This window comes from Balaenoptera musculus, chromosome 2, assembly GCF_009873245.2.
Source record: "Balaenoptera musculus isolate JJ_BM4_2016_0621 chromosome 2, mBalMus1.pri.v3, whole genome shotgun sequence".
In the NCBI taxonomy this organism is placed as follows: Eukaryota; Metazoa; Chordata; class Mammalia; order Artiodactyla; family Balaenopteridae; genus Balaenoptera; species Balaenoptera musculus.
The window spans coordinates 162,034,597-162,058,373 of NC_045786.1; the positions used below are offsets into that span (position 1 = coordinate 162,034,597).

Consider the following 23,777-nt stretch of genomic DNA (forward strand, 5'->3'; position numbering starts at 1 on the left):
ATTATGGTTCTTTGTGAAATGGTTTGATTCTGGCAGTAGCCATGTATGGTAAAAGAGATTTGTTCCAATTTTTTCAATTTGTGAAACATCAGTTAAAAGGAAGAAAAGTTCACACATATTGAGCACCTACAGCATGCCAGGAACTTTCACAGATGTTCTCTCATTCATGCTTCACAATAATCCTGGGAGACTGCTAATGTAATTACTTCCCATTTCAGAGATGGGGAACCTGAGGCCAAAATCCACATGCCTTCCTCAGGCTGCAGAGGAGGATGAAGGCAGGATTTGAACCTAGGTCATCTTTCCGTTGTACCATTCCAAGGCATGTTGCTTTCCTCAGCGTTGGTCTACGGTCATTATACAGAGACCTTTATGCCTGATCAATCACTAGCCTTAAGTTACAGAACAAAACCATTTCAGGTATGTGACGCTGGGCCTCTTGGTTCTGTGCGACCACGACCAGCTGCTGAGAGCAGAAAAATGGCCTTTGACTGTACCCATTGTCACTGTTGGTTTCTCCAGGTTCTTAAAAGAAGAAAATGAGCTGCCTTCATTTGTTACATTCTCTCTGTGGGGAACACTGCGTCTTGTGCACCACAGGGGTTTATTTCATTTAATCCTCCTGACAGCTCCACGACTTAGATACAAATAAGGAAACTGAGGCTCAGAGAGGTGAAGTGACTTGTCAACGTAAGTGGCAAGCCAGCATTCACCCCGGGCTTCAGCCTGCTCCCATGTTCACTCACCCATGTCTTAACATGAACCTTTACTACAAGCTCTTACCTATAAGGGCTCTCATCGGGGCTTGATTCAGCAAAGGCTCTTCATGATTTGTAGACTCTGGCCCATGAGTAGTTTTATCCTGTCAGGTGGGTGAATTTTCTGTAATCCTATTTAAATCAGTATTATACTTATGTAATTTTTTTTCCCCCAGATCGGCCCTGGATTTGGAACATTCCTTATGTCAAAGCACCAGATACACACGGGAACATGTGGGTTCCCTCCTGAGAGCAGTAAAGTACTGTGAAGTTGACGTGTAAGGCATTGAACCCCAAACATTGGATGTTCTTGTTTGCACTGGGTGTTCACTTTTCTTAATGTTTTATCTGCCCCCCTACAAAACTCTTTGCAAAGGTCGAGCTTTCAAACACAGATGTTGGTTATCCTTTTAATGGCCATTGTTAACATTCTCACTTTAAAAAATTATATATTTTCTTAATTCCCTTTTCTATGCTTTGGAATGAAAGCTATTAAACTTCACCACGTTAAAAGAATGTATAGGTGTAAAATGATCTTCCTAGTGATGAGGACTTCCACGGCCATGTCAGCGCTTGTGAACTGAAGGTTGACTTGTGTCGGTTGTGCTCTGTCAGGAAAGGTGCTCTGGATCCAGCTGAAACTTCTCAGAGCAGGAATGTGACCTCTCACCCAGCCCTCTCTCAGCTTTCTGAGTGTGTCTCGGGGTTGCTGGAGGGAGTCTGGCGTGTGTCGGCTGGTGCGGCTACCCCGACGCCATGGGCCGTATTGACCGTCATCACCCTGCAGCTTTAGACGACGTTTCATCCCCCTCCCCCGGCCGTGCTGGCTGCCTTCCCGCTCAAGGACCACCTGCCCTCCCCTTACCCATTCCCCAGAGTGCATGGTGTCTCCTCCGTCCCCAGAAATGTCCACAAAAGACAGCTCGCAGGATCATTAAAAAGCACACAATCATTTCACCCAGAAGAGCCCCTGAAAGGTGAACTGATTGGGTGCCCTCAATTCACAAGTGAGGGAACTGAGGCCCAGAAAGGTTCAGGACGTCCCCCAGCCCCCGGCTGCCTGGGTCAGAGCGACGAGCATCTTCCTGCTCTGTGTCTGGGTGCCCTTCCCACGCAGGATCGTGCTCTCCTCGGATGACAGAGCCGCCTCGCTTTCTTCTGCGTGAGGCTCATTTCCAGGTTGTCAGCTTCTCCATCCTAGAATTTAGAATAGAGTTCAATGTTAATTTTGAAAGTTTTTTTAAGATACTGGTTTTCCAGACTGTTCCTCAGAGGCCAAGGATGTTCACATCAGAAAGCTGCTGGGGTGGGTGAGGGGCGGGGGCTCCTCCCTTCTTCCCCGATCAGAGGAGCCTTCCTTCACCACTTTTACATACTGGGTTCTCTAAAGGATACTATCTGGGTGGTTTTTTGTTTTGCATTCTGCTTAAAAACATAAAGCTGAAAAGCCACTGAATTCGTTTAACCAGTTTCTTCCACTGGTAAGAAAAGTTAGGCTTAATCCTTTTCGCGCTCTGCCTTCTACTTCAGGGGCGTTCAAACCCTGTATCAGGTGAGCCCAGCTGCCTTGGAGGGCAACAGGGAGGGTGCCCTGGACCGGTAGTAGCGGTGGGGCCGGCCCAGAGCGGGAGCCCAGGGGTCTGAGCTGGGTGTCCAGGACTGTGGTCAAGGACCTGTGACTCCCACCAGCACAGTGGTCCTTGCTGGGTGGGCGTGGGGGCAGTGCCAGCCTCCAGGCAGCAGGGGGCATCAGAACCACCGCAAGTAGTCGGCCAGCTCCGGGCAGGACCCAGGAAGCCTGGGCTGTTCGGGCCCCAGCCAGTCAAAGGATAGCAGACTCGGGCATGTGGCTCATCTGAGCCACATGACTGCAAAGTGGGTCGGAGCCCAGAGCTGGAGTCAGGCTGCCGGGCTTTGAATCCCAGTTCTGCCACCACTTCTCTGCGCCTTGGTCCCCTCACCTGTAAGATAGGGGTGGAGTAATAATCATTCCCGTTGCAGAGGCTCATTGAGACTGTCCGGTGAGTTAGGACATGAAAGTGCCTGCGCAGGGTGGGGACTGTACAGGGGACACCCTTGAGTCATTAGGTTTATCCTCATTTTCCTGATAAGGAAACCTGGACTCAAACAGGTGAAGTGCTTGTCCAAGGTCACACTTCTAGAAAGTGCTCTCACCAGTGTTTGAACCCAGGTCCGGCAGCATCCAGAGCCTGTTCTGTACTTGCAGGTGGCCCAGGCTCCCGGGCAGTGTGGTGGACAGTATCCGAGGAGATGGACCATTTTCCCCCAATCCACTGTGGACAGATACTTTTATAGGATACAGGATCAGGTGCTTGGATGTCACAGCACTGTCAGATTGCTAAGAAACTTTCTAAATGCTCACTTTTACTTTCTGTACTCATCACAGGCTGGCCTGGTCCACAGCCACACTTGGAGTGGCACCCTAGACCCAGCAGGGACCCAGAGTGCCCTTCTGGAAGCTGAGACAATCTCTGTAGGATGGGCTGGTTATGTATATCAAGGTACAGTTAGGGGAAGTCCAAGGTCAAGGGGCATGTACCCAGTGAGTGTGCAGGCCCAACCCCGGAGAGCTGCCTCCTGTGGCCCTTGCCCTGGTCAGCATGGGCTCAGCGAGGCAGGGCTAGGCCAGGCCAGCGTAGTACCAGGTCAGTACCACGAGCTCTCTGGGCACAGTTGATAGCACATGTAGAAAATAAAGTAATGCCTCAAGAGTAATCAACATGGGATCGATTGAATCCCATGAGGTTCAACAAAACAAGAGGTTCAACCCCATTTGGTCCGTTTATTAATGTGACTGGCTAAATTACCCAAAGTGCTACAAAAAAGCATCATCAATGCCTGTTAATTTTTTTTTAATATTTATTTAGTTATTTGGCTGCGCTGGGTCTTAGTTGCGGCATGGGGGATCTTCGTTGCGGCATACAGGATCTAGTTCCCTGATCAGGGATCAAATCCGGGCCCCCTGCATTGGGAGCCCAGAGTCTTAGGCACCGGACCACCAGGGAAGTCCAAACACTTGTTAATGTTTGAGGAAACCACTTCTGTTATTCTCAGGTTGGGGTTCAACAATTATTTCTCCTGAACTCAGGAAACCCTCGCCTCCCCTCTGTCTGCCGTAGCTGCATGCCACTTTTTATCCTTTTTCCCTACCTCCTTCCGTCCTTTCAAATCTCATGGAAACGCTTATCCAGTGACTTTATACCTGCTGAGGGCAAACTTCCGTATAAAAGAATCCACCCTCTTCTTCATAAGCTGCCCGTTACAGGAGACTCATCTGCTGAGTAAGGAGTTTCTCTGCATGTGGACAAAAGGAACCGCTGCCTCTTTTTCTTGAAAAGTTTTATCTTGTTCTTTTGAAATCTTACCTAGCATCCTTTTACAGAGATGGACATTAGCCAAAAATCTAAATGAGATTTTCATATTGGACAATGAATTTCAACAGTATTCTAAATGCTTAAGCATTTAAGAGACCCCCAAATTTTTGGAGGCAGGAAATTGTCAACCCTGACACTTGGTGACTTAAAGGAAGTCACTTGCCATTTAGGCAGGAGGATTCCATGTCCCCTCACTTCTCTGGTACTTTCTGGTGAAGAGAGGAATGATCTGCCACCAGCTTCTTTCTTGGGGGTGGGAGGGAGATGGGATTTTTAAATTATGTTTTATCCTCATACTCCTGGGAAAGGAGGCCTAGTTTTAACCATAGTTGATAAAAATCAGCCTTAGAAGTTCACTGATTTGGAGACTGTATTTTTCTACATAATGTAATAGCTGATGCTTCCTGACTTCTTCCTATGTTTCAACTCCTGTACTTAAGTGCTTGTTTAATCCTCACATCAGCCTTCTCTCTTTTTTTTTTTTTTATCTTTATTGGAGTATAGCTGTTTTACAATGTTGTGTTAGTTTCTGCTGTGCAACAAAGTGAATCAGCTATATGTATACATATATCCCTGTATCCCCTCCCTGTCTCACCCTTCTAGGTCGTCACAAAGCATCAAGTTGATCTCCCTGTGCTATGCGGCTGCTTCCCACTAGCCATCCGTTTTACATTTGGTAGTATATATATGTCAATGCTACTCTCTTACTTTGTCCCAGCTTCCCCTTCCCCCCACCCCATGTCCTCAAGTCCGTTCTCTACATCTGAGTCTTTATTCCTGCCCTGTCACTAAGTTCATCAGTACCTTTTTTTTAGATTCCATATATGTGTGTTAGCATATGGTATTTTTCTCTTTCTGACTTACTTCACTCTGTATGACAGACTCTAGGTCCATCCACCTCACTACAAATAACTCAATTTCGTTCCTTTTTACGGCTGAGTAATATTCCATTGTATATATGTGCCACATCTTCTTTATCCATTCATCTGCTGATGGACATTTAGGTTGCTTCCATGTCCTGGCTATTGTAAATAGTGCTGCAATGAATATTGTGGTACATGACTCTTTTTGAATTATGGTTTTCTCAGGGTATATGCCCAGTAGTGGGATTGCTGGGTCATATGGTAGCTCTATTTTTAGTTTTTTAAGGAACCTCCATACTGTTCTCCATAGTGGCTGTATCAACTTACATTCCCACCAACAGTGCAGGAGGGTTCCCTTTTCTCCACTTCCTCTCCAGCCTTCTCTTAAATAACATCCATAAGATCCCACAGTGAGCAATAGCTCCAAGCTTCATTTTCCTAGTGTGCAAGTTTTCTTGTGTGGAAGTTATATAGTTGTCCTTAATAGAAATTATTAATATCACATGACTTTTCAAATGAACATGGTTTCTGCATCAGATTCAGTATGCTTAAAATGAGGATCTTAGATTTGATTTTGTTGCAACTTTTTCTCCCACATAAGAGTAAAAACTCCCTTTCTAAGAAACAGTGTCTAATATCATTTGATCCATCGTGAAACCATTTTTGGGTGATCTAAGCGTTTGATTCAAATCTTAAGACATTTTGACTCCCCCCCCCCCACCGCTTACTGTAGAGTTAGCGCTTTAACTAACCCCATCCTCGAGAATTCCTTGAGAATACTTGCTTTTGACTGAATATGTCAAAGAAAAAGGTTAGGTAGGCATTCTTTTTTTACATTCATAAAATGTAGCAATTGTGTTGATGCATGAATGATATTAATTGTAATGACAAAGTATAATGACAGAAGTCTGTACAGGAACTCAGTGACTGGCAGAAATAAATTAGCTTAACAATTGTATAGAATTAAATCTAAAATTCTTTTGATGATGTGCTAACACGTGTTATGCATAGGTCACATCCCATTATGATTAAATCTTTGCCGAGTTTGCCAAGTTTAGTAGCCCACTTATTTCAAGCAATATGCAGGACAAAAGTACTACAAACAAAACTGTACAATTTCCTACTGAATTTCTATCAACTAGTAAGTTATATGTCTTAAGTGGCCATTGCTTACATAGTAGGATTCACAGGCAGAAACAAAAGATGAGGCCAGCAAAGGGGCTCCTGGGAGATGCCAGCAGAACAGCACAGAGGCAGGGACCACCTCTGAGCCCCGTCTCTGTCCACCGGTCCCTGAGGAGTAACACTGACCCACAAGTACTGAGTACTTGCTGTGTCCCGGGTGCTGTTCTGTGACTTATGCATATTAACTAACTGAATCTTCATAAGAACCTGATCAAGGAGGCATTATTATTATCCCCACTTTACACATGGGGAAACTGAGATGATTTGTCCAGAGAGAGTCACTCAGCTGGCAAGGGGCAAAGCTGGGATTTGAACCCAGGCAGGACTGCTGTGAGGGGCCAGGCAGCAGGTGTGGCCAGTGCTCCAGTCAAGGAGCAGGGCTCCCATACATGATTTGTAGCTGTCGCTACAAAACCAGGTGCACTTGCAGACATTGTAACAGTGCACGGTCGGCGGGACAGAACCTGCTGGCAGTGCACAAAATCAGCCACTAAATGCCGCCTTAGCGTGCAGGGCTGAGCCACTGCAGTGTTAAAGCCAGAACCTGGCAGTGGGGCCGGTTCCTTTCAAGAGAGAACATCGATGGCTGGAAACTTTGCCTTGTTAAGTATGTTCTCTTCAGTTCTCTGAAACCTGGCGTTTCCACTGACTCAGTAGATCTAAAGCACAGAGAACTGGCGGCGTAGAGGATGCTAGAGAGGGGAGGGCAAGAGGCAGCCCAGGAAGTGGGGAGCAGGCATGTGTTGAAATGAGGGCGCCTCATATATTTAAAGAGTGGTGATGAGTAGTCACGGGGCCAAAGCATTGCAAGTCTGGGTACGATTAGTTGCCCAGTTTTTACAACAGAGTTCCAAGCAAGTCTGTCTCAGCACAGAATCCAATTGCTGTGTATAAATTACACTTTACTCTCTTTAGGTCTACCAGAAGCTCTACTGAAACTGCAGTCTGATTAATGTTAATCAGTCGAAGGCACTTGGCTCAGTTTCTCCTGTTCCCTTTGTAGCAAGGTTTTCGGAGAGGCTCATTGCAATGGCCAGTTTTCTTAATACGTACAAAAAGACTCTCAGAAGGGAAAGGCAAAAGAGAAATTGCATCCATAGGGAATTTATTATGGGTTATGATAGTAGGTAACTTTATATACATCATCACACGTGGGGCAGGTTGTACCTCATTTTATACGAGGGAAAAGTAAGGTTCAAAGTCACAGAACTAGTGTGTGTCCCTTTGTGGCCCCAAGGACACAGATGATGCCACTGTGCGTGATCTGGGAGGCTCTGTGTTCATAGGTTCTTTAGAAATTAACATAATGACAGCTGAATGCTGATTTTGTTTTCTTCAGATAATTGACATTACTAAAATTTAAAAGCCTCTGTAAATATTTGTTATTTAATAATACTTTATTAATATTTTTATGAAAGACTACATTAGTCAGGATGCTTTTATAGTTACAGAAACCAGATTAGTTAGGCTTAAGCAATGAAAGAGACTTTTAACACGAGTCTAGCAAATGCCAGAGGATCATAATGTAACCAAGTCTACCTTCAAGTCTCAGCTCTGCTTTCCAGAATCTGGACATCATTCTCAAGCAAGCTCTCTCCACCTGGAGGCTGAAATTCCCACTCCGTCACCACCACCGCACGCTCCAGGATCCCATATTATATCCGGCTAGTCATTTCAGAGAAAACAAAATACTTCTTTCCCAATAGCGCTGGCCAAAGTCCCCTGACACATCTGATTGGTCAGGTTGAGTCATGTGTCCATCCATGATGCAAGCACTCCAGATCAGGGACTGCCCCTGCTGAGGAGGCGGCAGGTGCAGAGTTTGCCAAAGACAAGTGGAAAATGCCTGAGGGCCAATCCAGAACGAGAAGTATCTCTAGGTGAAGTATTAATATTGTGCCAGAGGAACCTTTTTTATGCCTTGTTCTTAAATAATGTGTGCAAGCATGCACATTTTATTTAAAAGTAAAAGGATGCAACTAGAGATTATCATACTAAGTGAAATAAGTCAGAAAGAAAAAGACAAATACCATATGATATCACTTATATGTGGAATCTAAAACATGCCACAAATGAACCTATCTGTGAAACAGAAACAGAATCACGGACATAGAGAACAGACTAGTAGTTGCCAAGGGGGAGGGGGTTGGGGGAGGGATGGAGTGGGAGGTTGGGGTCAGCAGATGTAAGCTATTATATATAGAGTGGATAAACAACAAGGTCCTACTGTATAGCACAGAGAACTATATTCAGTATCCTGTGATAAACCATAATGGAAAAGAGTATTTAAAGAAAAAGAATATATATATGTGTAACTGAATCACTTTGCTGTATAGCAGTAATTAACATTGTAAATCAACTATACTTCAATTTAAAAATAAATAAATAAATAAAAGCAAAAGGAAACCAAGAAGGAAATTTTAAAATCCAGGTTTCTCGAAAAAGCTGGTTATATAAGTGAACCCTTGTAACTTGAGTGTTCTAAAGCAGTGATTTTTCAAACTTCGGGTCACAACCCTTTAGTGAATCATGAATCAATTTAGGGTGTCATGACCAGCACTTTTAAATGAAAGATAGTAGAAATTATCTGTGTGTAGCACAAAGTAAGGTTATTCTTGTTTGAATTTGTGTGAGTGGGTTCAGGGTTACAATCTAAAATGTATTCTTTCCCAGGTTTGCTAGTTCACCCACTCTGAATGAAGACAGATGGTCACCTGGGTGATGACTTGAGGTTTTACCAAAGCCTGAGCGGTGACTCACTCTTCATTAGACTTGTCTAGCCCCAGCTCTGCTCCCTCCCACCATGAGACCTTAGGCAAGTCATGTGATACCTCTGAATCTTCATTTTCTCATCTGTTATATGGGCCTAATAGCTATCCTTCCTGCCTCGTGGGATTGTTGTAAGAATCAAATGAAATGGAGCTCCTAAGCACTGGTAAGAACTCCCTCAATGTAAATCGGAATGATTCTTGGTAAGTACCAAACTGGCAGTCTCTCCCTGGGGCATTTAGAGAATGGTAACTCAAGTGTAAAAAACAAAACCCATGCCTTCTGAAAAATTAGCTACTTGCCACAAATATTGCTCCTTCACCCACTACTAAAGGCAGGTTTTTCTGACAGACGGGGGTAGATTGAAGAGTCCTGGATGCAGCAAGGTGGCTAGTAGGCCTCTGGATTCCAGAGGCGGGGGCTGTATTTTCAAGGGAGTCTTTGTCCGCGGGCCCAGGCTCTCAAACGCGCCCTGAACAACTCTGCAGAGCTGACCCACGTACTTCCTGCCCTGAAAGCACGGATCCACGTTGCCTCCTGCCTCTGGGAAAGAGGGGTCCTCCTGGAGGCTGAGTTGGGACTGAGGGTGGGGCTGGGAGTCCATGTTCATGTGAACCCCACATGTGAGTTGACCCTTCGGCCCTGGGAGGAAGTCCATTTTACAAATGAAGAAACTGAGGCACAAAGAGATCTGTGAGCTGCCTACAGTTGCCTTCTTAAAGACAGAGGGAGCTCCTGCTTCCTGAACGCCTCTGATACCACAACAGCCTCAAGAAATAGGCATCTTTAGTTGTGCTTGGATTGGCAGAATCTTCCTTAAGAGAGAGAGGAAAGAACCGTGTGATCTCAGTGAGCCACTTAACACGTCTCTGTAAACAACCTGGAAGGAAGCACTTGGGAAGAGCCCAGCCTAGCCCTGGTTCTGCTCTTCCATTCCATTCTTCTCTGGCATTCCATGACACACTTGGCAGTGGATGACCTCTCCCCTGGGTCTCTAGTTCCTGTTCTTGGTGTGGCACCCAGCCCCTCCCCAAAGCAGAACTGGGTGGCCTTAAAAATAAGTGCAGCTGTGGGGAGAGGGGATTGAATGCATGAGGGAACTTTTAGGGGTGATGGAAATGTTCCTAGCATGATTGTGGCATTGGTTACACTTTACAAAACCCCTTGAATTATACACCAAATTGGTCATTTTTATTGAATGTGAATTATAGCGCCATAAAGCTGCTTTTTTAAAACTCACAGAATGTACAAGCTCAGATATGTGCATTGTATGTAAATTCTACATAAGAAAAAATCAGGAGCTGAACTCTAGTTACGTATATACTGAAGTATTTAGGGGCAAGTGTACTGATATCTACAGTTTATTTTGAAATGCTTTAAGGTGTATTAAAGGACGAGTAGATACATGATAAAGTATAGAAAAATTTAATTGTACAGTCTAGATTGCGACTCTAAAATTCTTTCGGCTTTGGTGTATGTTGAAAATTTCATTATCAAACGTTGTGGGGAAACCACGGAACTTCTGGTTTCTGGCAGCGCCAAATGGCTCCTATTGAACCAATTCTTTCACAAATAAAAGTATACGCTCTGGGGTGGAGCTTATACCAGCTACTGAAAGCGACCAAAAGCAGGCAGAAAAGAAGAGAGTCAACAACTGAAAGAAAGGCACTCCACTGGGTGAGTTTCCTGTCTTTTCACCACTTTGGGCCTGAGGTCAGGTTTTAGTCTGAGGTCAGGTTTACGCATGGCAGGTAAACCACCAGTGGGAAAGCTACAGTCTTCTTGGCTTGGAGATCCAGAGTACAGGGTTTGGAGTATCCACAGCCTCTGAGAGTGAAGAGGGAAATAACAGAAGAAAGAGCCAGAGGGGATTCCCAATGTATTTGTAAACTCTGCTCAAATCTCTGGCTGACCGCTGAACCGTGCATGCGTGGCTAAGGCTAGAAGAACTGAACTAGAATTTGAGATACTTCCCACTGTAGAGATAATTTTGCAGTTGAGTTCAGCCAAGTTAACTGCCTGTTTAAGAAGTATTGTTTTTAGAGGAACAGAATCCAGAATTTCTCCATCATAAATGATATACAGCAGTCACTAGCCACATGTGATATTTAAATATGTTGTTAACATCGAAGTTAAAAATTCAGTTCCTCACTTGCACTAGTCACATTTCAAGTGCTCAGTAGCACCACGATGGACCACTTTATAGAACAGCATAGATATGGGATATTTCCCTCATCACAGAAGTGATGGACAGTGTTTATCTGATCAATTAAAATGTGGAGATTGTCAGAACTGACCAGAAAAATGAAAAGGAAGAAGACCGAACTGCTATATGCTGTCCGTAACAAATCCACCTTAAATATATATAAAGACAGAGAGAGGTTAAAGGTAAATGGAAAAGATACCATGCAAATGTTAAGTAAATGAAGCCTGTGGTAACCAGATTAATATCAGACAAAATAAACTTCAAGGCAAAGAGTATTACCAGAGATAAAGACAGACATTTCATAAAAATAAAAGGGTCACTACATCAGGAAGATATAATAATCATAAATGCTTATATTAAATAACAGCTTCAAACACAAATTGAAACACAAATTGACATAATTAAAGGGAGAAATAGACAATTTGACAATCATAGTTGGTGATTTTAATACTCTCAATAATTGTTAGAATAACTAGAACAAATGTCACTAAAGACAGAAGATCTGAAAAACACTATCAACAACCTTGACGTAATTGGCATTTATAGAACACTACGTCCAACAACTGCAGAATACATATTCTTTTCAAATGCATATGGTACATTCACTAAGACCATATTCTGGACCATAAAACAAGTCTCAATAAATTTAGGAATACTGAAACATACCAAATATGGTCCTCTGACCTGTGAATGAAAACCACTGCCTGCCTTATCAGTAAACAAAAGATGTGGCAGCCATCCAGCCACTGCAGCCACTCCCAGCGGTGCACCCTGAGGGGACTCGGGATGGGAAAGAACAGGATACTGGCCTTAGATAGCTCAGGTGCATATCAAAGGAATGATTTCAGTGAGCCCAGACGTTGCATCTTACCATACACAGGAAAGTGCTAAATTCATTAACTTGAGATACCCAGCTTTCTTTAACAGTAATCTTTTGGTGTTCCAGCTACCTGGTTTTGGTTGGAAAACTCCTATATACCCTGGCTCCTCCCCTCCCTCTTCAGAGCAGTCCCTCAGAACTATCTGAGAAGCTGTGTCCTGGGCTTGAAATCCTCAGAAAGTCTGACAAAACATAATTCTTAACTTTTAGGATGTGCATTTTTTTTCACTTGACCACATTGAAAATGTTATAAATAATTTGTCTTTAAAAACAGACTTAAAAATTAACACAGCTAAATAATTTGTGGGTCAAAGAAGAAAAAATTGGAAAATATATTCAACAAAATGATGTAGAAATACAGCATACCAAAATTTTTAGGATGCAGCTAGCCCAGGGCTAACGGAGATTTATAGCTGAAAAATGGGAACATTGGAAAAGAAGATCTAAAATTTGTCACCTAACCATCCACTGTAAGAAGTTGTAAAAAGAAGTAAAGTAAACCCAAAAGGAATTAGAAGAATGAAATACGAGTAGAAATCCCAAGTGGAATTTATCCCAGAAATGCAAGGTTGGCTTGACATTAGAAAAGCAATAAATGAAATTCAAGATATTAACAGAATAAAGGAGAAAATTATATGATAGTTACACTAAATGCAGGAAAAGCATTTGATAAAATTCAGCACTCATTCATGTTTAAGAAAAACTCTCAGAAACAAAAGTAAAAGGAAACTTCCTCAACCTGATAAAGGGTATCTATGAAAAACCCACACCGTAGTTAATGGTGGAAGAACTAAAGGCTTTCCCCTAGGATCATGAACAAGACAAGGATGTCTGCTTCCACCACGTCTAGTCAATATTATACTGAGGTCCTAGCCATTGCAGCATGACAAGAAAAAAAAGGTAAACATCAGAAAAGAAGAAGAAAAACACTATTTCAGATGCCATGGTTATTTACGTAGAAAATCCTAAAGGGGGACTTCCCTGGTGGCACAGTTGTTAAGAATCCGCCTCCCAATGCAGGGGACACGGGTTCGATCCCTGGTCCAGGAAGATCCCATATGCTGTGGAGCAACTAAGCCCGTGCGCCACAACTACTGAGCCTGTGCTCCAGAGTCCATGAGCCACAACTACTGAGCCCAAGTGCTGCAACTACTGAAGCCTGCGCGCCTAGAGCTGGTGCTTCACAACGAGAGAAGCCACCTCAATGAGAAGCCCACACACCGCAACATAAGAGTAGCCCCCGCTCGCTGCAACCAGAGAAAGCCCACGCACAGCAACGAAGACCCAACACAGCCAAAAATAAATTAAATAAATAAATAAAAGAAAATCCTAAAGGAATCAACTACTTAAACTAATGAGTGAATTTAGCAAGGTTGCAGGAACCAAGTTAATTTGTAAAAATCATTTGTATTTTTACATACTACAGCGAACAGTTGGAAAATAGGATCTTGATATTTCACTTACAATTTCATCAAAAAACCAATATACTTTAGAATGAATTTACAAAGATGTGCAAGATCTCTACATGAAAATTTGCTAAGTCTGAAATAAATTGAGGGCTATACCTCATTCATGAATTAAGATGTCAGTTCTCCCTAAAATAGATCTGACACAATCCTAATCAAGATCTCACAAGGTTTTTTCTGATGAAATTAACAGGCTGATTCTACAATTTTTATGGAAATGGTAAGATCCTATAATACCCAAAGAAAATCTTGATAAAGAAGAGCAAAGTTGGAGGACTCACACTTCCTGACTTCAAGACCGATTATAAAGCTACAAGTTATCTAAATACTGTGGTATTCTTATAAGGATGGACAAATAATGAGCAGGATACAAATTCCTATAATAAATTCACTTTTGTCTTTTCAGCAAATGACACTCAAATAACTGTATAGCCACACGGACAAAATATACCTCGACTCTTTTACCTCACGCCATACAGAAACAAACTTAAGATAAATCATTGACCCACATACAAAAGCTAAAACTATAAAATTTCTACAGGAAAAAAACCCATAAAACTTATGCAACCTTAAGGGAGGTAATGATTTCTTATTACACAAAGAGATCCAAACATAAATGAAATGATTGATAAATTGGGCTTCACCAAAATTAAAAACATAAACATCAGAAAACATCTTTAAGAAGATAATTAGGCAATCCAGAGACTTGTCGAAAATATTTCCAAGATACATATCTGAGAAAGGACTAGTATCCTGGATCTATATAAAGAATCCCTACAGTTCAGTAGTAAAAAAGAGAAACAAATCTTTTAATGGATATTCAACAGAGATTTTACAATATTTCAAAAGATAAAAAAGCAGATATATGAATGGCCAACAAGCACATTAGTCATCAGGGAAATGCAAATTAAACTACAATGAGATACGACTACACATCCACCAGTATGTTTAACATTAAAATGACTGATACTGCCAAATGTTCACAAGGATGTGGGACATCCAAGACTTGTATCTTGTTGGTTGGTACAGCTACTTTGGAAAAATGTTAGGCAGTTTCTTATAAAAATTAAATACACACCACCCCTATGACCCAGCAATTCCACACCTAGGTATTTACCCAAGAGGTATGAAAACATATATCCGCAAATACTTGTGCAAGAATGTTGCTAACAGTTTTATTATTTATGATGGCAAACATTTTTAACAGCCCTGGTTTCTATCAATAAGAAGAGAATGAATATTCAAACAATAAAAAAGTAGCAATAAAAGAACAGATTACTAAGGCATACAACATGGATAGATCTCAGAAATACAGTGCTTTACACAAAAGAATACATAACTGTATGATTCCATTTATATGAAGCTCTAGAACTAAGCAAGACTAAGTTCTACAAAGTGAAAACAAGTTGATGGTGGAAAAATCCAGAACAGTGATTTCCTCTGTAGGAATGTGGGTAGGGATTTGCTGGGAAGGGACATACAATATTTGGTTGAGAGGCTGCATAGGTAGGTGTTTAATTTGCAAGAGTGTACGCATTTGCGAGACCTCATTTAATGGTACACTTAAGATGTGTGCAATTCATAGTACGTAAATTTTATCCTCCCCCCCAAAAATGTGGAAGTAAATAGGGTTGTATTGAACTCTAGGTAGTAATATGCAGGGAGAAGTTGGGGAGTGGGGTGAGGAGGGGGAGTGTAGTGATGTCTACAACTTACTTCGAAATGAATCCAAACAAGATGGGTTGATGGATGGAAAGAGGGATGGATAGATACGTAATAAAGCAAGTATAGTAAAATGTTCGTGGAGAATAAGGCTATTCACTGTAAAATTCTTTCAACTTTATGTTTGAAATTTTTCACAATAAAATGGGATGGGGGAGTAATTGCAGGGCTCACCCAGCGTGTATACACATGCTCCTCCTGTAAGCGCTGCCACCTAAAACTCTTGCCCTCGATAGGCTAGATAAAAGAGGGGCATCCGGGGGTGGATAACGGGAGAGGAGTGGGAGAGGAATCCTAGCAGCATCAGGGCTTCTGATGGCAGATGTATTGGAACCCGGAAGTGTGTTTTTTTAATTCTCTGCTCTTGGGTAGTATAGGTGGGTGGCCTCTGAGCCTGGGGCCACTCTCTCGGAAGGCGAGGAAATTCTCCTTAGCTCGAAGATGCCCATGCATCTTTCCCCCTTGTATTCATATTCACTCCCAAATGCCAGGGGCTGGTGATTCCGAAGGGGCAGTGTTGGCTGGGTACGCAGGTGGGGGCGAGATGTGTCTGAAGGGGACGGAGCGCCCTCTTCTGGCCCTGGAGGGGCCCACACAGGCCCGCTAAGCACCTGACCTGACCCTCCTCTTGAGCACCCACTCCCAGGATCTGCGCGTCCCGGATGGGAGCGCCGCAGCCCCCGGGTGGCCCAGCAGGGAGCCGGGCATCAGCAGGCGGAGACTAGTGCTGGGGGCGGCTCCGCGCGGCCGGGAGGCGGAGGACGGGGTGGAGTCGCCACCGCTGCTGCCAGCCGAGCGGCTCCACCTGTTGCAGCGTCGGAGCGCGCGGACCAGGCAAGGCAGAGCGCGGCGTGCACCTCTGCTCCCCGCGCAGAGGGACCCGGAGGACAGTCCTGGCAGAGCGGCGCGGAGGGGGGCACTCCCCGGTGAGTGAGACTCTAGCGCGGCGCCAGCGCCCCTTGAAAGGCGGGGTCTCGGGGAGGGGCCCCGGCGGTTTGCTAGCGAGCCTGTGGCTAGGGTGGGGTAAAGCGCTCTCAGCGGAGCCCTGTCGGCGCAGGATCTCTGGAGCCCACCGAGGCAGCCAAGCCGGGGTGCGGGAGATGGGACTCTCCGGGGTCACTGTCTCCTGCCCGCGGGCTCCTCCAGTCCCCGGTCCTTGGCAGCCTGCCCAGGAGCTGGGGCTGGCTCGCGGCATGCGCTTCGAGCGGGCGGCTCCGACACGTGGGGGTGGAAGACGCCCCCGCGCGGGATCCAGAAGCCAAGGGCTTCTGGTCCGGGCAAGGCTAGGAAGGCTGCCTGGGGGAGAGGCCCCTAACTTCCTTCGCTCCGTCACTCCAACCTCCCTTTCTGGTCTCCTCCTCCAGCAAGTCGGCCCGCCGGACGCCGCGCAGCGTCGGGGGCGGGCGGGAGGTCGGAACCCGTGAACCGCGCTCTGCGCAATCCCTCTGTCCGTACGCCCGCCCGGGACCTGCTCCAGCCTCTAAGCGCCGGCAGCCGGGCCGGTGACCCGAGAGGCCCGAGGCTCCGCGCGACGTCGAGCCTGGGACACAGCACTGCGGCTCCATCTGGGGAGGCACTTCCAGCACCAGCGGACTGAGACCCCGCGTCCTAGCCGTCGGCGGCTTGAGAAGCGACGGTCAAGGAGACGGAGACCGCGGGGCTCCGCTCACCCGTCAGCCTCCGAGGCCCCCAGACCTTTGCTTTGGGGGAAGGTCAAACCCACCGGAGTTTGCCCTGAAGATGCGCCACGCCCCCTCCCCAGTCTGAGCCGGGCGGGACACCAGGGGGAAGCAGCGGCCGCATCCCCGTGCCAAGCAGAAGCGGACTCTGTGCCGGGTCACTCGGCTCTTCAGCTTTTAGGAGAACTCCTAGGGGGGCGGGGACGGCGGCGAAAATGCGGATTTGAAACCGGGAGTCGAGGCGGACGTCGGGGGCTGGCGCTGCAGGAGCGGTCGACGCGGCGGCCCCGGGAGCCGCGTGGCCTGGAGGAGCGTCCGGCGGTCATGGGCGAGCTGGCTGTCGGGCGGCCGGGGGCCGACTGAGCGCCGGGCCGAGACCCCACCTCCCGGGGCGCCCGGGCGACAGTCAGCCGGCGGCCACTGCCGCCCGGCTTGGGGCTGCCCCCGGGGGTCCGGCCATGGCCGGCCGGGGTTGCGGCTGCAGCTGCGGCCCGGGCCACCTGAACGAGGACAACGCGCGCTTCCTGCTGCTCGCCGCGCTCATCGTGCTCTACCTGCTGGGCGGCGCCGCCGTCTTCTCGGCGCTGGAGCTGGCGCACGAACGCCAGGCCAAGCAGCGCTGGGAGGAGCGCCTGGCCAACTTCAGCCGCCGCCACAACCTGAGCCGCGACGAGCTGCGCGGCTTCCTTCGCCACTACGAGGAGGCCACCGAGGCCGGCATCCGCGTGGACAATGTTCGCCAGCGCTGGGACTTCACCGGCGCCTTCTACTTCGTGGGCACCGTCGTGTCCACCATAGGTAAGTGGGCCCTGCGGGAGGGCGGAGGGGCGGCCAGCCTCGCAGGCGTTTTTCTGGCCCGGCGCTTCGAAGGGCGGGACCGCGCTTCCCAGCCCTGCATTCATCCACCTCCGCTCTCGCCCAGGTGGCACCGATGTGAGCTGTTGCCTGATCCCCAGGTGGTATTGCCTCCCTGCTTCTTTAAGTGAGGTCCACGGACCAGCTGCGTCAGCATCACTTGGGAGCTTGTTACAAATGCAGTCTCAGCCCCTCCCCAGACCACTTGAGTCCGAATCTGCGTGTTAAAATCTCCAGGGAATTTGAGTGATCCTTGAATTGGAGACGTACTGCTCTGGAAGTGTTCCTAGTTAAGGAGACTGACCTTGAATTCATGGAACATTAGGGAGGAAGCTTACAGATCGGGACAGGAACCTATAAACATTAATTGAGTTAGTACCATGCATGAGGCACCGGTCTTAGGGGGAGAAACAAATTTTAAAAAGACTGTCCATGACTTAAAACTTAATAAAGAGAAAAATAGATCGAAAACGAGATTGGAAGTAAGGAGGCCGAAGTGCTAATGAGGATGGAAACTGTTTTCTGCCAGGAGGAAGCAGGTGGGGGTGGGGAGAAGGGACCTATGGGCTGAACCACATAGTGTTGGCCTGATTGGGGTCTGGAAACTAAAAGTGCTTTACACTCCGGAGGAGGAGAGAATTGCATTCAGGGTCCAGTGAGCTCCCTGATCTGTAGGGAACTGACAGACTCAGGAGCTAGAGCTTATCTAGAGGCAATTGGAAGCTATTGAGAGTTTTTGAGCAAGAGTGTCTCATGGCTTTATTACCAGCAGAAGGAAAAAGTTTGGGAGTCTTTGCACCACGCTCCTAAGGATTGTTCACACTTAAAGCATACTTGAGTGATAAGGGGGTTGGGAAAGATGCTGTAGAAATTCTGAAGAAAGCAGAGAGCTGGAGCGGAGGAGGGGGCTTTGGAAGGCTGCGCAGAAAGGGAGCGGCTCCCGGCTGGCTGCCGGAGCACCGGAGCTGCCTCAGGGCCGGCAGGGGGCCGTGCAGGGGCTCGGCTGCTGTAGCCTCTGTGCTGCCGGGAGAGCTCGTCAGTGAGGCGGTGCGAAGGCGAACTTCTTTGAAGCTCCCACGCAAGGTTGTCTTTGGTAGACGTTCTTCCAGGAGAAGGAGCGCAAGGTACAACAGGGATCAGCCTCAGGCCTGATTAGTCAAGAAGCCCAGGGTTAGTCCAGAAGCCCAGGGCTTCAGCTGGTGAGTAGGAGGCAAGGTGGAGAGGACTGGCATGATTCCCGATACACAGGCTGCGTCTGAAGTGCTTTGTGCTGAACTGCCCAGCTCACTACCGCAACCCTCTCTCATTTCAGGCGGCCCTGCCCATCCGTGGGCCATTATGACACCACGGTAACTGGGTATCTGCTAAGAAAGACTTTCATAGCATTCTCCACGATGACCAGAACACGGGCCCTGACGGGGATGGAGACAGAGTAATACCCTCCACGGTTCTCTCCCCCAGCCCATGTTCTCCACTGGACTCTCTTAGCAGAATTGCCTAAGTCCTCCCATTTCTCAAAAGACAGTTCCAGAACTTCTATGTAGGGAGGACTTTGGGTGAACAAACTGATTGGGAAGGGTTGCTGTGGAACTTTCCTTGAATCTGCTATGTCAGTGTAGCTGGTACAGGGTTTTGATTTAGATTATTCATTTGGGGGTGGTTTTGGTGGGAGATTGGGGAGCTAGGTCCTCCCCACCCCCTTCACAGGCCCCCCGTTTGTACTTCCCATGGCCATGGATGTAGGAAGGAGCAGAGTGTGTGTAAAGACTGGTGAACACCAATGCCAGAGGAACCGCGGTTGTCGTGGATGGGTGGGCATGTTAGCACACAGTCATTGGGGGCACAAATAGAATAATGAAGCCTGATGGAATAGAAGGAAACCTGCACCGAGAGTCTGGAGTTGGAGCTACTGACCCTGCCTGTAAGTTGGGCCGGTTCCTTAACATTCTGAGCCCTATCCTTCTCTTCTGAGATACCTACAAGTGCCCACCTTGGTATCTGGCACATTGTAGCTGTTGAGTAAATATTAGTCCTGTCTCCTTCCCACACCCTGCCCCTAGGCCCTGCCCCTCTCGCAGGGTTCTTGCTAGGGATAATGAGTTCATATAAGTGAATGTTCTTTAAACAGAACAAAGCACTATGTAAGTATGGGTTTATTTTTACTTTCTCATTTCTCACATGTCCTTAAATTGTTTCATTAATCGCTGATGTAATAACAGCACTTGCAACCCTTTATTGGGGTACATAATTAGGCACATACTGTGATTATTATGTGAATATGTGATGCAGCTAATTGCATAGATTAACCACAATTTCAATCAACACAATTCATATATGTGATATGTGATTCATATGTGTGAAGTGTGATTATCCCTGTTTTATAGATGAGGAAACTGAAGCTTCATGTTCTTTGTAAAATGAAGAAAAAAAAAAAACCATCTGTAATGACATCACCTAAAGTTGACCATGGTTGACATTTTGGTCATTTTTTTTAAATTGAAGTATAGTTGATTTACAATGTTGTGTTAGTTTCAGGCATACAGCAAAGTGATTCAGTTATACATACATATATATCTATTTTTTTCAGATTCTTCCCCCTTATAGGTTATTACAAAATATTGAGTATAGTTCCCTGTGCTATACAATAGGTCCTTGTTGGTTGGTGCATTTCTTTCTATTCTTTTTTCCCTATGGACACACATATGTACATATGTATTTTTCTAAATTTGGATCATATTCTATAAACCCTTTACATCTTGTATTTTAATCGTAGTATTACATGATGGTTTTTTCTTCTAAAAATTAGTTCCACTATGCTTTATTCTGCAAAGATGTTGAGGTAACAGATAACAAGAAAGCATACAGTAGAATAATCATAAAATGTAAATAAAATCTCAGAACTAGGAAAAAAAGAAGAACAGAAATATGGAAAGCAATTGGATCTAGGAAATTTGTAGAGAGGAGCTTTGTCTTAGCTGAAGTTCCCTCAGAAGCAGCTTCTGAGCCAAGAATTTGAGTGCAAGCAGTTTATTGGCAGATTCAAGGGATACAGGGAGGTGAAGGAGGAAGTGATACAAGAAAGGGAAGTCAGTCAATATAGGGTATGGTATTAGGCAGAAAGCATAGTGGGCAACTGATCCTTAATCTCAAGTGGAAGCTTGAGAACAGTGCAAAGCTCATGAACCAGACTTACCCCAGGCAAGGGAGCTGGGGTATTTATACACCCACACTAGTCAGAAATTGGTTAAAAGCTGCTTGGAGGGTGGGGGAAGCACAAAAATATAATTTCCAGGTACTTCTGTCCTGATTTTTCATGGACGGCCCAAGAGTAGCCTTCTGATAAGATATAGGCACTGGCCATTTGAAGTCAGGCCAGTGTGTCCAGAAATGGTAAAGGAGATCCCAGGGGGTGAGGACTGAGTATCACCAGTGACTATTCAAGCTTCAGATTTGGCTGCAGGCTCCATGGCGGAGTCATGACCCACACTGGAAGTCTTTTTTTTTGCCTGTGTTGAGTCTTCGTTGCTGCACGCGGGCTTTCTCTAGTTGCGACGAGCGGGGGCTACCCTTCGTTGTGGTGCGCAGGCTTCTCATTACTGTGGCTTCTCTTGTGGCGGAGCACGGGCTCTAGGCATGCGGGCTTCAGTAGTTGCAGCACATGGGCTCAGTAGTTGCGGCACACGGGCCCTAGAGCACGGGCTTCAGTAGCTGTGACGTGCGGGCTCAGTAGTTGGCGGCACGTGGACTCTAGGGCGTGCGGGCTTCAGTAGTTGTGGCACGCGGGCTCTAGGAAATGCGGGCTTGAGTAGTTGTGGTGCGCAGGCTCAGTAGTTGTGGCGCGCGGGCTCTAGAGCGCAGGCTCAGTAGTTGTGGCACATGGGCTTAGTTGCTCCGTGGCATGTGGGATCTTCCCGGACCAGGGCTTGAACCCGTGTCCCCTGCATTGGCAGGCGGATTCTTAACCACTGCACCACCAGGGACGTCCCCACACTGGAATTCTTAGTAGACAAAAGGAAGCGTACACCTTTTCCCAATATGCAATCCTCAAAAATATTTCCCTCTTGGGATTTTATATGGGAAACATTGCATAGGACAGTGGGTGATGCTCACAAACAACAATTTCCTGGAAAATGCAACTGAGGAGTTCATGCAACTGTTGTTTAATTTAGAAGTCAGAGCAGAGTAAAAAACATTGTGGCCAGTTTCTCACAAGTTTAAACATAGAACTACATGTGACCCAGAAATTCCACTCCTAGGGAATATATATCCAAAAGAATTGAAAGCAGAGGCTCAAACAGATATAGGAACACCTCACAGATGCTGCGAATCCGGTTCCAGACCACCGCAATAAAGCGAATATCACAATAAAGCGAGTCACATGAATTTTTTTTGGTTTCCCAGTGCATATGAAAATTATGTTTTCACTGTACTGTAGTCTGTTAAGTGTGCAATAGCATTATGTCTAAAAAATGTATATACCTTAATTTAAAAATACTTTATTGCTAAAAAACGCTAACCACCATCTGAGCCTTCAGTGAGTCGTAATCTTTTTGCAACAGTAACATCAAAGATCACTGATCACAGCCCACCGTAACAAATATAACAATAATGAAAAAGTTTGAAATATTGCAAGAATTACCAAAATGTAACACAGAGACACAAAGTGAGCAAATGCTGTTGGAAAAATGGCATCAATAGACTTGCTTGTCACAGGGTTGCCACAAACCTTCAGTTTGTAAAAAACACAATAGCCGTGAAGCACAATAAAGCAAAGCACAATAAAAAGAGGTATGCCTGTATTTGTACACCAGTGTTCATTGCAGCATTATTCACAGGAGCCAAAAGGTGGAAACAACCCAAGTGTCTGTCAGCAGATGAATGGATAAACAAAATGTGCATGCATACAATGGAATGTATGGACAACGCAGATGGACCTTGAAAATATTGTACTTAGTGAAATAAGCCAGACACAGGAGGACAAATACAATTCGACTTAGATGAGGTTTTTAGGATAGGCAGATTTCATAGGGATGGAAAGTATAATAGAGGGTACCAGGGACTGAGGGAAGAAGGGAAGGCTTATTTAATGGCATTTTTGTTGGGGATGATAAAAAAGTTTTGGATATAGATAGTGGTGATGGTTATACAACAGTGTGAATGTATTTAATGCCATTGAATAGTACACTGATGAATGGTTAACATGACAAATATTATGTATATTTTACCACAGCATAGAAAGAGCAGAATATTAAAACACAACTCAGGGAGTTGATTCTGAAAGAGGCTGGTGATCAGACTTGAAACAAGAATGAATTTGAAGTACTCAGAGAAGTAGATTGACATTATACTCTGTGAGTGATCTTCTGTAAATATCTTTTTCTCTCAAATAGGCATTTGTTAGGCTTTTGTTTTTGTGTTTGCCTGTGTATTTATAACTCAGCTTCTGTTCACAAAGGATATGAGATCATTTGCATATTGATATGGTCAGGGTAGCCTCAAGCCTTGGGCTATCCCATCATCTCAGTAGCTTAACACAACAAGAGTTTACTTCTTACTCACCCAAAGCCCATTGCGGGGGAGGTGCTTTACCAGGACAGTTGTCTCCTGGGTTAGCCCAGTGTTCCAGGATTCTTTTATCTTGTGGCTGCTGTTTATCAGCTCATGCCTCCAGCACTGCCCAGGAAGGGACAGAAAGGGTTGAAGCGTGGAGCACCTGCAATTAAACGGCCACTACCTGGAGGTGACAACAAGTCACATCCACATGCGTTTCATTGGCCAAATCAAGTCCCATGGCTACACCCAACTTCAAGGATGTAAAGAACCACACTCCTCCCGTGAGTCCAGAAGTGGATAAGACTTGATCTTGGTGAACAACGCGGATGCCTGCGGCATGTATATGTACAGTGCGCTAGAAATGGATACTAACGGATTTAAGACATTGGGGAGATGAGAAAACATGAGTAGGATAGGACAGTTAAGCCACAAATTGTTAATACACA

At 45.7% G+C, this 23,777-nt stretch overlaps 2 protein-coding genes across 6 annotated transcripts in view; both read left to right on the top strand.

The window, feature by feature from the left end:
- The window catches only part of TDP1 (tyrosyl-DNA phosphodiesterase 1), an 84,082-nt gene extending 73,626 nt beyond the window's left edge, over positions 1-10,456 (top strand). The window contains exon 15 of one of the 5 annotated variants that reach the window (XR_005018572.1): positions 935-1,253. Coding sequence is in view for 4 of the 5 variants with exons in the window: in XM_036841325.1 (XP_036697220.1) it covers positions 935-1,008 (74 nt within the window). In the remaining variant the exon portion in view is untranslated. Of the gene's footprint in view, positions 1-934; positions 1,263-8,874 lie in introns of those variants that run through there. The other 4 variants (XM_036841325.1, XM_036841324.1, XM_036841322.1 and 1 more) reach the window with 4 other exon arrangements.
- Positions 10,457-16,940: 6,484 nt separating this feature from the next.
- On the top strand, positions 16,941-23,046 carry LOC118890911 (potassium channel subfamily K member 13-like). The gene is made up of 2 exons (XM_036844325.1): positions 16,941-17,721; positions 23,009-23,046. The coding sequence occupies exons 1-2, from the start codon at positions 17,382-17,384 to the stop codon at positions 23,011-23,013; spliced, it is 345 nt and encodes a 114-aa protein (XP_036700220.1). The 5' UTR covers positions 16,941-17,381; the 3' UTR covers positions 23,014-23,046.
- Positions 23,047-23,777: the final 731 nt, after the last annotated feature.